Source organism: Coenobita brevimanus, chromosome 41, assembly GCF_032717465.1.
Source record: "Coenobita brevimanus isolate Jiangsu-jjx chromosome 41, ASM3271746v2, whole genome shotgun sequence".
Taxonomy (NCBI): Eukaryota; Metazoa; Arthropoda; class Malacostraca; order Decapoda; family Coenobitidae; genus Coenobita; species Coenobita brevimanus.
In genome coordinates, this window is record NC_136994.1 from 18,992,561 (window position 1) to 19,009,965 (window position 17,405).

The 17,405-nt window shown below is 40.6% G+C and overlaps 1 protein-coding gene across 1 annotated transcript in view; it reads left to right on the forward strand.

The window, feature by feature from the left end:
- The window catches only part of bark (C-type lectin domain-containing protein bark beetle), a 74,657-nt gene extending 64,925 nt beyond the window's left edge, over positions 1-9,732 (forward strand). The window contains exons 36-37 of the mRNA XM_080270622.1: positions 362-538; positions 9,130-9,732. Coding sequence (XP_080126748.1) covers positions 362-538; positions 9,130-9,622 — 670 coding nt within the window. The 3' untranslated portion in view covers positions 9,623-9,732. The remainder of the gene's footprint in view (positions 1-361; positions 539-9,129) is intronic.
- Positions 9,733-17,405: the final 7,673 nt, after the last annotated feature.

A 17,405-nucleotide genomic window follows, 5' to 3' on the forward strand; every position in this document is an offset into this window, starting at 1 on the left:
TATGTGTGTAAGGTGTGCCTAGGAGATGGGTCAGGATTCCAAGGGCTTAAATGGTTAGTGAATGAGTGTGTGGCCCATTTCACTGGACATGTTATTGATTGGATTTCCTTCTGTCATGCTTTACTTCATTTTCTTTGCTCTCTGATGATAATAATGATGATGATGATGGTGATAATGATGATGATGATAATGATACTGATGATGATGAGGAGGAGGATAATGATGATAATAATTGTGATGATGATAATAGTAGTGATGATGATGAGGTTGATAATGATGATAGTCATGATGATGATAATAATAATAATGATAATGATGCAGTACCATATATTCCCCCACCACATAGTCCTTCCCGCCATAGATTCAGCCACGACCCTCACCTGGAGAATGAAAACGTCAACGCCATCGTTCGTCCGGCCTTCAATATGACCTTCCAGAACGAGGGGTTCCTGGACAACTCCCGCCAGCCCAGTTCCTCTCTCCTCATTGACCAGGCACCTCCAATGGACCCTTGGGACAACCACCAACCACCATCAAGGTCAGGGTCATTGCAGGTCGTTAGGGGGCTGTTTGTTGGAGGTCGTTGATGGTTCCGAGTACAGGTGGGTCTGGGTATATGGGTGGGATGTATTAAGGGAGGGCTGTGTGGATATTAAAAACTCAAATCTGGAACTGTCTCCCTCTGTCTGTATTTCCTGCTGCCTATGATCTCCAGTCTTTCAAACTCAGTGTGTCCAGGCATCTCAAAATGATCGGATCTTGAATTTGGCTCTATATTGTATTTTGTTTTTCTCTTGGAGGGAACTGTTACTGCGGGCTCATGGCCTTTGGTTCCTTCTTCCTCGCATAAAAAAAAAATAATAATGAAAATAAGAGTGAAAAATAGGATGGAAAACTGGGTGTAATGGAGTTGAAAATGGGAGAGTGAAAGCTCATATAGGATGGGAAAAACTCACATAAGGGAGTGCAAAATAGGACAGCAAAATTACATATATTGTACATAACTAATGGGAAAAATAGGGTTAGGTTTACTGACCCCCATGGCAACATCACATTTTCATCCTTGCATCACTGAATTTGGGTCTGAATTGCCCATTCTTGTACCATTGTTTTCTTCATGTATTGGATGCTTGTGTGCTGGGACCCACCTTTACAATTAATCCTAAATGTAATAATTTGTTTTGTTATCTGGTGAGCAGCTTGAATCACTGTGTATGATCCTGTGCCACACCAGAAAACAGCAATGTGAGATCCAGTGTTGTATCCATCTATAGCCAGATGCCGTAATCCTGTAAGGGGTGGCCATTTGTCTTTGAGTTTGTGGTTTTACAGGGAGAGGCACTAACCCTCCGCCAACCCACTTGTTGTCACGTAGGGAGCACGTGGGTTACATGGTTACCACCTAGTATTGCAGATTGTTTCCTGGCTTACAGGAAACTATTTGGCTTGTCATTTAATGTAAAGCCACCTGAAGAGGAAATATGAGTAATAAAAAGTGACAGAAAGGATGGGAAAAATAGGAAGAGAGGAGGGCAGTCACAGAAAAGGAATGTTAAAGGTGATGGAAGAAGTAGGCAGCACAACATGAAGTGAGTGGCTCCAGTGTTGAGGTAGGTTAATTCTTTGTCTTCAGTTGGGTGGGTTGGGGCTGTAGTGAGGCCGTGGGGCATGCTGTGGCTGGCTGCAGTGATCTTTCAGTTTAAGGAACTCTGGTATTCAGACCCTGGTATTTTAATCTTAGCTATGGCATTTTTCAGTTGCATTCATCCCCATGTTATTCATTATTTATTTACAGTAAAACCTCACTGTAACGGACTAATTGGGGCCCAGGCCATTCCGAAAAAAACAAACTCTCGATGAAAGTGACATCCGGACTTCTCTTTGCTAACCTGCACTTTTTCCGATATATCAGACATTATTCCGGATACACCAATGGTTTTTAAACTTTTCACTACCATTGCAGTACTGTACTGTATTATACATTCACTACAGTAATCGTATGGTATAATATATATAACAATACTGTACTGTACTCTGATAAACGTGTCTTTTATTTACCTTATTGAGGTGAACATGGCTGAAGTGGTCAGGCAGTCTGGACTGCTTCTGGTTTTATCGGAGTTTTTCTGATATACAAGAATTTAGTCCGGTAGCTCCTCGATTCCGATAGATGAGAATTCCCGTCTATTGAAGTCCTTTATATTGAGGTTTTACTGTATTTATTTTTATGTACAGCCTTACTTTCTTTAGTCATAGTTTTTTTTTTATTTTAAGTTGCTGCAGTATAAGGCAGTACCCCATCCCATAAGGCACTAACTTAATTATATATGGGTAATGCTGTGGTAATATGAGGTTCCTGTGGTATGTAGTTCAGATTAACCCTGAGTCTAGCTGTATTTTTAATTATTTTTTTCATTTTATGCTACTACTAAACAGTTTTTTCTGCATCAGGGAGTAGTAGGTGATTAATAGTAGTAGTTGTAGTAGTAGTAGTAGTAGTAGTATTTGTAGTAGTAGTAGTAGTAGTAGTAGCTTCATTGAATGTGATCCTAGTGGACTGCAGGCTGAACTTACCCTTCCCTGCAGCCCACCTTCCTCATCTGGGGGTATAGGAAGGGAGGTCAGAGATATTTATACACCCAGGCAATGGAGCCGCCTGGTCCTATCAGTGCCACCACAGGAAGGTGCCTCTCTCCACCACCAGTACAAACTTGAAAATTCCATCGCAGTGAGAGAGCTTCCAGTGGCCCTGTAATATCATCTTTTTTTGTTTTTCCTTCATCTATCCATCTTCTCTAAAAAAAATCTATCAAACTGAAGAACCAGGCAGATTGACAGCCAGAGTAATATATCAGTATGTACAGCTGGCCACAGGAAAAAGTATACATTTCCGGCCCTGAATAGCGTCAACAACTGAACGGAAAACGATCATCCTGAGCTGTTTCCCTTCCTGTCTGATCTAAAAACATCGACCGAGAAAATGCTATACTCTTTGTGTTTATATTTCTCCCTTTGTATACTTTTTCCTGTGGCCGACCGTACATTAACAGCTGTGGTTTGGGGGTTAAGACAGGAGATATGTGCATTAATCTTTACTTTCTCAGCTGGGGAGGAATGGGAGCCTGCAATTGGATGTCTTGTGGAATGCGTTTGTGTGTTCTTGTCTTCCCCCTTCCTTTCCTTCATCTTCTCTCTTCCTTCTCCTCTTCTTCCCTTTTCCTTCTCCTTTTCTTCCCTTTTCCTTTCCTTCATCTTCTTCCCTCTTCCTTTTCTTCTTCCTCCCACTCCCTTTCCTTCATCTTCTTCCCTCTACCTGTCCTTTATTTTCCTCCCTCTTCCTTCTCTTTTCCTTCTCTCTTCCTTTCCTTCATCTTCTTCCCTTCTCCTTCTCTTCTTCTTCCCTCTTCCCTTCCTTCATCACCTTATTTATTTATTTATTTCATGTTATGTTATGCAGCCATCATACTAATAATTCTTGCCTGCCATTTATGTTTTTTTACTTATTATTATTATTATTATTATTATTACTATTATTATTATTATTATTTCTGAACATTAATTGCATCCTATTACTCTATGTTTAGTGGTTCGTTTTATTACATCTGTGCATTTTGCGAGGCCTTCCTGCCTGTGCATGTATTTTTATTACTGTATGTTTTTTTGTTATTAATTTGGTCAGCATTTGGGAGTCCTTGTTATATGTCACGTTTTTAACTGCCCGTTTTTCAACTAAGTTCATAAGAAAACACACACACACACACACACACACACACACACACACACACACACACACACACACACACACACACACACACACACACACACACACACACACACACACGAGCATAGTATATTCCGTGTATATCACAATTAGGTATATTAGGTAAATACTTAAATATTTGGAACGACTTAGACAAAGAGGTGGTGCATGAGAAAAACATTCATGTGTGTGAAGGTAGACTTGATAAATGTGGATATGGAGACAGGACAACACGAGCATTGCTCAATTCCTGTATACTACAAATAGGTAAATACAAATAGGTAAATACACACACACACACACACACACACACACACACACACACACACTTCCTGTTAAAGCTCCAATGCTACCTGTTAACCTAATCAGAACACATTTCCCAGTTTCACCAAATTTGAAACACCAATTTTGGATGATATTATTGAACTATTTTCCAGTTCCACAAACTATATGTTAAAAAAAGGAATAAAAGGAAGTGCATTATTTTTTACACATATTGCCCACATTACGACCATCTCTCGGTTGTGTGGAAACGATTTATTATGTTTTTTGGGATGCATTGTTGACCTGTAACAAGGACTGTCTTTCTGTTAACTGCATCATTCACTGCTGCCTTGTGAGGAGGGCAGCCAGAATGTTACCGAATGCTCAGAATGTTATTGAATGTTCCCTGCATCGTCCCACCTCCCCCGCATGTGTCTTTATTCCCTCACCCCCGTGCTTGTGCCTGTACGAAGTTGTTTACGTTTGCAGTTTTGGCCCGGGAACTTTCTCAAGCTATCAGCATCGGTCTCAGCTGCCTCCCCCTCCTCCCCGCCCACAGAAAGGTCTTCAGGGGCAAAGGTAGGACTTAGAAGAGGAGGTATGGAGAGAAAGCAGGATATTTGGAGAGAAAAACAGGGTATAGGGGTGATAATAGGAGATGCAGAAGGAAAAACAGGAGATTTGGAGGGAAAACAGGAGATAAGGCAGGAAAAACAGGGTATGGGTGTGAAAACAGGAGATATGGAGAGAAAAACAGGACGTATGGAGGGAAAACAGGAGATTTGGATAGGAAAACGGAAGATATGGAGAAGAAAAAATGAAGTAGTTTTGGTTCAGAGAGAAGAGTGAAGGAATAAATGAACTGTTTTTTGAATGGGACTTTTGTGGAGGTAATGTTGTTTTGAATATGGCCCCAGGTTCATTTGAATTTGAACCTAACAGACTTCAAAAACCCAGCCACGAAAGGAATAAATGAACTGGTTTTTATTAATGGGACTTTAATTGGAGGTAATGCTGTTTTGAAAATGGCCCCAGGTTCATTTGAATTTGAACCTAACAGACTTCAAAAATCCAGCCACTTAGAACACTTGGAGTGGGAGCCAAATTAAGTGGATTTGGAGAGGAAGGTTAGAGGAGTGACAGAAAATATACAGTACATGTAGTTTTAAGTGGTTTTGGACAAGAGAGTTAGAGGAATGAAGAAAAAAGTATATAAGAGTTTTTTATTCTCTGGCAGTTACATGTGAAGTATATGTATGAAGAAAATGTTAAAAAATGCAGGTGCTTGGCTTGTGAGGTGGAGCAAGGTCTGGGGGACGTGAGTGGTGTGTGTGTGTGTGTGTGTGTGTGTGTGTGTGTGTGTGTGTGTTACCTTACCCTGTATTTTAGGATAGAATTAGCATTGCGATGATACCGATGATGATAATGATGATGATGATGGTATATAATTCTTTGCATGATTGGAGATGAATAATTCTCTACTTCTTAACATGTCTCTTCCAGCAGTCACTGGGCATTGTACGGTAAAACCTCACTATAACGGACTAATTGGGGCCCAGGCCATTCCGAAAAAGGCGATATCCCAATAAAAGCGACCTCCGGATCGCACCAATGGTTTTGAAACTTTCACTACTACTGCAGTACTGTACTGTGTTATACCTTCACTACAATAATCAAATGGCATAATATATACAATAATACTGTACTGCACACTGACAATCATGTCTTTTATTTACCTTGTTGTGGTGGACATAGCTGAAGTGGTCAGGCAGTCCGCACTGCTTCTGTTTTTATCAGACTTTTTCCGATATATAGGAATTTAGTCTGGTAGCTCCTCGAGTCTGATAAAAGCGAATTCCGGTCATTTGAAGTTCGTTATATCGAGGTTTTACTGTACATTATTTCAAAGCAGTAGTATTTTAACATATTTTCCTTGTATCATATATTTTTGTCTTGTTACTAAGGATGGCAAAGTCAGTGTCACAGAAGGAGTAATGTGAGTGGCTTTTGTGCATGAGATTTCTTCATTAAAATTGGTAAGTGGTAAATAATCTATCTGTTTATCTATCTGCTTACTGTATAGCCAGACATCATAATCCCATAAGGGGTGGCCACAAACAAATCGCCTCCATGTTGCCCTGTCCCCTGCTATTACACTGCTCTCACACCCCCCTCTCTCATATGCCTTTCCACTCCATCCCTCCATCTTGTCCTCAGTCTTGGTAAATTAAAATATATAAATTCTTGTTTTAAGTTTTTCATATTGAGTTTTTTGTCATTGGTTTCATCAGGAAAATCACACTCATGGCAGTATTGAAACGTGTTAGTGTGAAGAGGCATGAGGAAGAGGAATGTGTGAGAGAGTGAGAGAGTTATGTGAAGGAGGAAGAGGAATCTGTGAGAGTGAGAAAGTTGTGTGAAAATGGAAGAGGAGTATGAGAAAGTGAGAGAGGTGTGTGAAGAAGGAAGAGGAAGAGCAGTGTTTGAGAGAGGTATGTGAAGAAGGAAGAGGAGTGTGTTTGAGAGAGGCATGTGGAGAAGGAAGAGGAAGAGAAGTGTATGAAGTGAAGAAGGAAGAAGAGTGTGTGAGAGAGGTAAGTGAAGAAGGAAGAGGAAAAGTGTGTGTGAGAGAGGTAAGTGAAGAAGGAAGAGGAAGAGAAGTGTTTGAGAGAGGTATATGAAGAAGGAAGAGGAGTGTTTGAGAGAGGTATGTGAGGAAGGAAGAGGAAGAAGAGTGTATGTGAGAGAAGTGTGTGAAACAGGAAGAGGAGTGTGTGAGAGAGTTATGTGCCGAGGGAAGAGGAGGAGCAGCGTGTGAGAGAGGTAAGTGAAGAAGGAAGAGGAGTGTGTGTGAGAGAGGTACGAAGAAGATAGGTAGCTTCACCTGCAGTCCACTGGGTTCACATTAGGAACATGTAGAGGCAAACAGGTCTTCTAACACCCTAACCATTAAACTAACAGCACCATCTCTAACACTCAACAGCCCTGTGCTCTACGAAACCATCCCGTTCAGTCACTCGGCCAGCCATCCATGGTTATTCCACGGGTAATTTGGACACACAGTTTGCCGTCTCGGGGCCGTCCCGTCATACACTGTGTCTGTTGGGTTAATTTGTTGGTTTGTTTTACAGGCGGGTCCTATTATACGACTGGGATGTGTTAATGGAGGACTGCTTGGATGGCAGATACCTATATAACAAATTGAAGCAACGTTGGGTCTGGTTAGTACTTGGATGGGTGACCGCCTGGGAACACCAGATGCTGTTGGCATAACGTTCTCCCTACCTGTCAAGTGAGGTTGGTGGAGGATTAGTGCCACTCCCTGTAAAACAATTAACTCTAAGCCCTTGGCCACCCCGTCTGGGATACATGGCGTCTGGCAATGAATGAAAAAATGAAAAAAAAAAATATTGGCAAACTCGTAAAACAGAAAAAATAAAATTATCGCCAAATCATACAACAGATAGAAAAAAAAGCATTACCAAAGCCGTATAATCTATAATGGATGGGAAAAAGGGATCACCAAATTCATTTAGTCTGTAATGGAGAGAGAGAAAAAAGGATCATTCATTCATTCACTTCATTCATTGCCAGACGCCATGTATCCCAAACGGGGTGGCCATGGGCTTAGAGTTAATTGTTTTACAGGGAGGGGCACTAATCCTCCACCAACCCCACTTGACACGTAGGGAGAACGAGCCAACAGCAACTGGTGTTCCCAGGCGGTCACCCATCCAAGTACTAACCAGACCCAACGTTGCTTAATCAAACTTGTATAATCTGTAATGGATGGGAAAAAAAAATCACCAAATCTGTAGTCTGTAATGTATAGAAAATAAAAGGGTCACCAAATCTGTATAGTCTGTAATGGATAGAAGATAAAAGGACCATCAAACTTATATAATCTGTATTGGATTGAAAAAAAATAATAATTGCCAAAGTCGTTTAATCTGTAATGGATGGGAAAGAAAGGATCACCAAATTCGTATATTCTGTAATGGATAGACAAAAAAAAGATTGCTAGACGTGTATAATGGAGTACGTAGCTTATCGGGAAAATAGGGTTCGGATAACTGACCCTCCTGGCATCACCGAATTTGAATCTAAACTGCCCATTCTTGTATCATCGGTTTCTCATATAGCAGATGCTCGTATAAAGGGACCTGCCTGTACTAATGTGTTGTTTGAGGCTGTGTTGTGAGGTGTACGTTGGCCATAAAAAGTCCTGTTGTCTTTCCTGCCTTTCTCCCCTTTGGACTTTGAAAATCAGTGTGGTAAATCTGAGGACCAACACCGATGACTTTTTTCTGCTATATATCTGTGCCATAAGTTTTCTTTCTTTCTTTCTTTCTTTTTTTTATGCAAGAAAGAAGGAACTGAAGGCCAGAAGACCATGAGATTCTTGCCTCTGAGAAAAAGTAAAAACCATATAACAGAGAGCCAAATTCAAGATCCGTTCATTTTGAGACGCCTGGACACACTGCGTTTAAAACACTGGAGGTCATAGGCATTAAGAAATACAGACAGAGGAAGACAGTTCTGGAGTTGACCTGTTGCATTCATGAAGGACTGGGAGTAATGGTTAACTCTTGCATTGGAGAGTTGGACAGAAAAGGGATGAGAGCTAACTACCCTGGATTCACAATGCTAATTTTCGAAGCCCATGTAGACAAGAGGAAGAGAAGCGACAGGATTTGTGATGTTGAGTGTGCTGTGTGATGATGTGATGCTGATTTGTGATGTGGTGGTACTGTCTTCATTTGTCCATATGGAATTTTGGGCACATGGCTTTCTTATAAGAGTTTCCCCCTGGAGTGGCGTATACTGTATTATTTTTATGATGTTGTCCTGTGAGTGTGTGTGTGTGTGTACAGTACTCCCCATGCTTTATCGTCTGTCAGGGCCATTGCTTTTGTGTTGTCTTGTAACCATGCTGTCGTTGGTGGTGTGTGTGTGTGTATGTGTGTGTTGTGTGTTGTGTGTTGGGTCATTGCTTTTATTTGTATTGTTTGTTTTTCTTAATAATTGACCTGACATTTGTTTTTCTTGATATTGACCTCACGTGCTTTTTTTTTGTGCACTGACTTGCTTGTTTTTCTCCGCAGCACAACGTCAAGCTTCAAGCAGGACTCCCCCCACGCGTCCAACCCCCACCTGGCCGGGGGGAGCAGCAGCGGCGCCACAACCTCCACCCTGGACATGAAGAAGGACCTCGGCTACCCACATGACCCCAGCTCCCCCTTCAACCCCAGTTATGATCCCAATTTCGACCCTCACCAGACCGCAACCCTCCCTCGGGATCCCGATTATGACGCCAATTTCAATCCTCGCCAGACCACAACCCTTTCCCGGGATCCCAGTTTCGACCCCAATTTTGATCCCCACCAAGCTGCGACTCTTCCTCGTGACCCCCCACAGGTTCTCCAGAGTGACCCCCACCTTGCCGACACCCTGCCAAGAGACCACGCCCCACCCTCGCACTATGTCTCGGCAAATGTTCTCACCGGGCGACAGTCAGCCACGCCTTCTGAAGAGTACGTCGATGGCCTGTCCTATGCGGATCGGTCGCACAGTCAGCCACTCGAGACGGCCATGTGAGCTTATTTAGTACCTCGGTAGTTTAGTAACGGCCCAACGAGGTCAGAAACACAATTGTCCATGATTTCTGTGAGTAATTTGATAGTTTCGTTTTAAGGCCAGGAACGATCACACAATCTGCCAATTAGGACAGCTGTGTGAGGTCGTTTAGTATCTCGGTAATCAGTTAACGGCCCAACAAGGTCAGAAACACAACCGTCCGTGATTTCTGTGGGTAGTTTGATGACTCGTTTGGGGTCAGTCTCACAGCCAGCTCCGTAAGACTACCTTGTGTGGTTCCTGATTAGTTGACCAGTTAGTAGTGACTATTGAACTGAGAAAGAAGCTTGTGTATGATTCGTCTAACTTATATTGATGGTGTTGGGGGTAGATTGATATTGTGTGTGTTGAGAGGGTGATGATGATGATGATAATGATGATGATGATGATGACAGTGTGTGTGTAGGTGGATAGGATGATGATGATGATGAGGAGGAGGAGGACAGTGTGTGTGTGGGTAGGATAATGATGTTGATGATGATAGTGTCTGTGTGGATAGGATAATGATGGTGATGATGATGATGACAGTGTGTGTGTGTGTGTGTGTGTGTGTGGAGATAATTTCAGGCCGTTTGTCTCTGTTTATGTATGCGTGTGTGTGTGTGTGTTGGCATTTATCGTGCATTTCGAATTCGTCACTTTGGATTGAAAACCATGTGACTTTTTGGTGGGAATTAGGATTATGGGGGTGATGATGATGATGATGATGATGGAGGTGATGATGATGGTAATGATAGTAAGGTCACACTGTAATTAACTATAATCCATACAACAAATGATGATGATGATGGTGGTGATGATGATGATGATGATGGTGATGTTTTTAGCAAGGTCACACTATAATTACAACAAATGATGATGATGATGATATTGGTGGTGTTGGTGGTGATGATGATGGTGGTGATGATATCGATGGTGATGATGATGATGATACGCAACATTCCATGGCTCCATTCCAATCATTCCGTCCCTCTAGTGGTGATCATTCCGTGCATTCCTAATAGATATTTTAAATCCCTTCTGTACAGCTGGTAAAATCCCTCCTGTACAGCTGGTAAAATTCCTCCTGTACAGCTGGTAAAATCCCTTCTGTACAGCTGGTAAAATCCCTCCTGTACAGCTGGTAACATCCCTCCTGTACAGCTGGTAAAATCCCTCCTGTACAGCTGGTAAAATCCCCCCTGTACAGCTGGTAAAATCTCTCCTGTACAGCTGGTAAAATCCCTCCTGTACGGCTGGTAAAATCCCTTCTGTACAGCTGGTAAAATCCCTCCTGTACAGCTGGTAAAATCCCTCCTGTACAGCTGGTAAAATCCCTTCTGTATAGCTGGTAAAATCCCTCCTGTACAGCTGGTAAAATCCCTTCTGTACAGCTGGTGAATTCCCTCCTGTACAGCTGGTAAAATCCCTTCTGTACAGCTGGTAAAATCCCATCTGTACAGCTGGTAAATATCCCTGTACAGTGATACCAATTTATATTTACATTTACAAAGATTTATGCTGAAGAATTTACTGGTTTTAAATATAGCACAGGAACAGTTTTTAAATATTTAAATTTAGGCGTGTAATTTCTATGTGGTAATGGATAAACGAGTATGATTATTTTATTTTTATTATTATTGTTTTTATTAATTAGTGTATGAATGTTATGTGTAGTTGTTATTATTATTATTATTATTATTTTTAAGTGATGTACATATGTTTTGTGAATGTGTGTTCATTCAGAGTCTATTCAAAATTTTATGAGTTACACATGTCAACACCTGCCCCCCCCCTCCCTCTCCTCTCTCTCTCTCTCTCTCTCTCTCTCTCTCTCCCTCTCTCTTAATTGTGGGACTCATGCCCCATCTTTCAAGTGGGAAATGAGATGATGATGATGATGATTATGGAGGTGTAAGAGTTAGAGTGTTAGCAAGCGATGATGATGGTGGTAATGATGATGACGACGATATTGATGATGATGATGGAGTGGGGGGGGGTAATGCGAAGGTGTGGCAATGTGTGAGTCAATCCAAGTGTACTACCATTCAAAATACACTATACTGCGTGTGTGTGTGTGTGTGTGTCCCGTGTAACTAGTCACTGTATATACAACGGCATTTTAGCGTGTAGGAGGAAGGTGTGCATTTAACGACTGCTCAGATCATGCATTCAAATCAACAGGTGTGCAAAGGTGCGGCTCCATAGGGTAATGTTTGTTTTGTATTGTATCGCGTCTTATCATAATGTTAGTGGATGGAATTCTAGCTATCTATCTATTGCCAGATGCCTTAATCCTGTAAGGGGTGGCCACAAACAAATTGCCTCCTTGTCGCCCTGTCCCCCACTATTTCGCTGCCCTCTCCCCAGCTCACACCCCCCTCTCTCAAGTACATATATTTTTGCTAAGGTTCGGCCCCATATAGTAACATTCATTTTGTATTGTATCATGTATCATAATCAACATATTTCAAAATTTTAAGAATGTCTAAATCTGCTCCCTACGTGTCAGCAAGTGGGTTGGCGGAGGGTTAGTCCCCCTCCCCGTAAAACAAATAACCCAGAGTCAAACGGCCACCCCTTATGGGATTATGGCATCTGATTGTAGAGAAGTACATTGAGGAGGTTTGGCCATGTGGAGAGGATGGAGAGTGAGAGATTAATGGGGAGAGTGTATGTGAGTGAGGTGGAGGGGGGTAGAGGGAGGGGGAGGCCAAGGATGAGATGTAGGGATGGAATAGAGAAGCATATGAGAGAGAGAGGGGTGTGAGCTGGGAGCGTGGCAGTGAAATGGCGGGGGACAGGCCGACATGGAGGCGTTGTTCGTGGCCACACCTTATGCAATTAAGGCGTCTGGCAATAGATAGTTAAACTGTAGATAGATAAAATAAGTGGCCACCCTCAAGCAGACCCTTAGCCCATCTGAATGCACAAGCCCTTGAGTGTAACTTAAGTGACGGTTTTAGTTGTCGTTCCTCGGTGTTGTTGGGATGGGAGATGATGCGACCTTGAAACACAACCCTGACCTGTATTCCCATTGGTCAAGGAAGCTCCCTAACACCTTTTCCCAAGTGATTTATTTTTAGCCTATATTTATGATGGTAAACGAAGCTCCCTAACACCTTTACCCAAGTGATTTATTTTTAGCCCATAGTCTCATTGGTTAAGAAAGCTCCCTGACACCTTTTCCCAAGTGATTTATTTTTAGCCTGTATTTATGATGGTAAAGGAAGCTCCCTAACACCTTTTCCTTAGTGATTTATTTTTAGCCTGTATTTATGATGGTAAAGGAAGCTCCCTAACACCTTTTCCTTAGTGATTTATTTTTAGCTTGTATTCCCATTGGTAAAAGAAGCTCCCGAACACCTCTTCCTTAGTGATTTATTTTTAGCCTGTATTTATGTTGGTAAAAGAAGCTCCCGAACGCCTTTTCCCTAGTGATTTATTTTTAACCTGTACTGTATTTATGTTGGTAAAGGAAGCTCCCTAACACCTTTCCCTAAGTGATTTATTTTTAGCTTGTATTCCCATTGGTAAAAGAAGCTCCCGAACACTTTTACCTAAGTGATTTATTTTTAGCCTGTATTCCCATTGGTAAAGGAAGCTCCCTAACACCTTTTCCTAAGCAGTTTATTTTCCATCTTACACCATACTCTCCTCTGTGTTACCCAAATCATTCTATTATCACCATACTCTGCATGGATAGTGTGCAAAAGGATATTAACCAACCATATCAAAAATAAATCACTAAGGGAGAGGTGTTAGGGAGCTTCCTTAACCAATATCAGCCTTTATCTTGGCCTCCTTACCCCTTCACACCGATGATTTTTTAAATTCCTCTTCATTATTTTGTTTCTGGGTGATTTAACTGATTTTTTTAGAGACATATGGAGTGAGAATGGTTGTATATAGTCTTTATTAACTCCTTTACTACAAGAGGCTTATTATACACTGAATAAAATCATTGGGAGAGTGAATAAAGTAAATAGAAGCTGAGTATATGAGTGAAGTGCATTTAAAGATGAATAAAATGAAGGAAGGCTGAGAATGTGAGTGAGTTTCTGTTATTGTGAGTTTGAATTTAAATATAAGGTAGGTTGGTATAGTTTAAATATTCAAAATGTACAGTATAGATATATATTTTGTACTACGATAAATGTGCCTCACCTGTGTAGCACCAAGGTATTACAATTGTACCGCACTTGAAACACACGCATGGAGACAGACAGGGAAAGATTAGACTCGGAGAAACACAGCCCATTGCAAAACTAGGAATCGGATTTGTATATTGTTGGTTAAACTGCATAGGATTTTTTTAAACAGATACACGGACAGGGAGACAGAAATAGACAGGGAGACAGAAATAGACAGACAGAGACAGAAATAAAGAGACAGAGACAGAAATAAAGAGACAGAAATAGACAGAAAGAGAGACAGAAATACACAGACAGAGAGATGGAAATAGACAGAAAGAAATACAGACAGAGACAGGAAACAGCTAAAACAGGGACAGAGAAAGACATATTAAACAGACAGACACACAGCTTAGGAGACAGAAAGAGACAGACACAGAAAGCAGGTGTCACATGGATTAAAGTTCTGTAGGTACATTTCTTTGCTCTTATTTTGAGCTGAACAGTTAGTACCAAGTGTTTGAACAATATATTACACCATTTGGGATTAATTCATAGTCACTTGGAGCAAATGTATGTTTAAAATTACAATAGTTTTTCTCTTTAATCATTTTTTCTTTTGTTTACATTTACCCAAATAATAATACAGAATCATTTAACATTCCTGGTTTGAAAATTTAAAACTTTGAAATATTTTGATTTGAGAGTATGTTTTGTTTGTCTGTCCAAAACTACTGAGGTTGTAGCTTAGTATTTAGTATTATACCTATTCTAAATATTGTGTAGCCTTGTTTTATTAAGTAATATAAATTTACCCCGTGTAATACCTGCTTGTGGTGTACATAAACTCACGTAGTGTTACCAGTGGCACTTTGCACCCTCACCCTCCCAGAGCCTAACTCCGTCCAACCCTTCATGCCTTCCATCCTACCTTTCTTTCTTCCCTCCTTCCTACCTTTCTTTCTTCTTTCCCTTCCTACCTTTCTTTCCTCCTTCCCTTCCTTCCTTCTTTCCCTTCTTTCTTCCCTCCTTCCTTCCTTCCTTCCTTCATACCCCTCTTTCTTTCTTCTTTCTCTTCTCCTTGTACTGTATCTCTTTTCTCTTCTCTCTTTTTCCCTTTTCCTCTCTTCTCACATCCTCTTTTCCTTTTCCCCTCCTCTCTCTTTCCCTTTGTCTCTTTCCTCTCTTTCTCTTTCCATTTTTCTCTCTCGTCACCTTGTCTTTTCCTCTCACCTCTCTTCCCTTTTCCTCTCTCCTCTCCTTGACTTTTCCTTTCTCCTCTGTTCCCTTTTCCTCTCTCCTCTCTTTCCCTCTCTCCTCTCTTTCCCTCCTCCTCTCTCTCATCCCCTCTCCACGGCTCTAATTCCACCACGGCATGCCTTTGTGCCTTCCCCAAGCAAAGCCTCGTGCCTTTCCCGCCGCCAGCCTCCCATGTGGCTGTGCGGGACCCTAGCCTAGAGATTAATTCACACCGTGCGTTTGTAAATTATACGTACATGGATTTGGAAGACATTTTGAGGGTGAATTAGGAGGGAAAATTTACCTCTTTAGCCTAGGATTGACTCGTGTGTGTGTGTGTGTGTGTGTGCTTGTAATTTATATGTACATGGATTTGGAAAACATTTTGAGGGTGAATTAGGAGGGAAAATTTACCTCTTTAGCCTAGGACTGACTCGTGTGTGTGTGTGTGTGTCTGTGTATAACTTTTATATACACTGCTTTGGAAGACATTTTGTGGGTAAATTATGCAATGCCTTAATCCCATAAGGGGTGGCCGCAAACAAATCGCCTTCATGTTGCCCTGTCCCCTGCCATTACACTGCCCTCCCCCCAGCTGACACCCTCTCGGACAATTCATTTTGTAGTTAGTCCATTGGCAGAATAAGACAATACTACAGCTCTACATCCTCTCCATAGCACTTCTTCATGACTAGTATTATATCTTACTGTCGTTTTGTTACTGCCGAGATTCAAGATGGAGAGATGGCATTTTTGAACAAAGTTAGAGTGAACAGAATATAACATGATATTTTTAATTCAAGTTAGAGTGAACAGAATATACCACAGAACATTTTAAAGTCAAGTTAGAGTGAACAGAATATAAGAGAGAACATTTTAAAGTAGTTAGAGTGAACAGAATATAAGAGAGAACATTTTAAAGTATTTAGAGTGAACAGGATATAACAGAGAACATTTTAAAGGCATGTTAGAGTGAACAGGATATAACACAGAACATTTTAAAGGCATGTTAGAATGAACAGGATATAACACAGAACATTTTAAAGGCAAGTTAGAGTGAACAGGATATAACACAGAACATTTTAAAGACAAGTTAGAGTGAACAGGATATAACACAGAACATTTTAAAGGCAAGTTAGAGTGAACAGGATATAACACAGAACATTTTAAAGGCAAGTTAGAGTGAACAGGATATAACACAGAACATTTTTTTACTCTTAATACTGTGATCTGTAGGGCTGTGTTCAAAGTGGCCCAGATTACCTAACATCCCTTCTTGTGTGATTTATTCTACATGTTACACCTCATTATCCCCTTCTGTATATTTCTGATGCATACTGTGTTGATATTAAAACCAAATAAATAGCATACAAGAGGAAGTTAAGGTACAATAAACAAAATAAATAGTAAAGGGAGTAGTAATGCTTCCTTTTGCTACTTACCATTCTTGTTGTGTAAGGCAGCTCCCTAACACCTCTTCCTTAGTGATTTATTTTTGGTTATGGCTGGTTAATATCCTTTTGTACGTTATTTATGCAGAGTATGGTGATGTTGGAAGGATTTATGTAACACTGAATAGGACAGTAAGGTGTAATAGGCAAAATAAATCACAGAGGAAAAGGTGTGAGGGAACTTCCTTAACTGATAAGAATACCAGCCTTAAAGTGCAGCTCATTATATATTCTTAGCATCTTTACATAGGATACTTAGCCCACTTAAAAAAAAGGAAAATCACTACTTTTTGCAATATATCAAAAAAATAATATAAAGAGAAGGATGTGTTGTTATAAATAATTCTTTGATTCTGTGTAATATTGTTGGGAGAGAAGTGAGGTGTGTGTGAGGAGAAGATGGGGTAACATTAGAGAGGAATATTTCTGTATATTACCGGTGTGCGTGTGAGAAGACTGTGAGTAATATTATCTTGAATATTTATGTGCATTATTGGTGAACGTGTGCGGGAAAGGAGGTCCGGATGATGATGATGTGATGATAGGAAATAGAGGAGTACTGATTTAATATTTTGTGGAATATTTACACACATTACCAGTTCTGTATATTAATGAAGAGAAGAAATTGAACAATATTACTTTGAGGGGAAGGAAATGAGTAATATTATTTTTTTTTTTGGAGTATTTACATTCATTACTGGCATATAATTATGTGAGGAAGAGAATTTGGGAAATATTAATTGTCATGAGAGGAATATTTCTGCACATTGCTGGAATATATGTGAGGGGAAGAAATAGCGTAATATTTGTTTTGAAACAGGAATATTTACGTTCCTTACTGATATGTACGTGAGGGGAAATTGAGTGATATTAATTGTCATGAGAGGAATATTTCTGCACATTACTGATATATATGTGAGGGGAAGAAATTGAGTAATATTT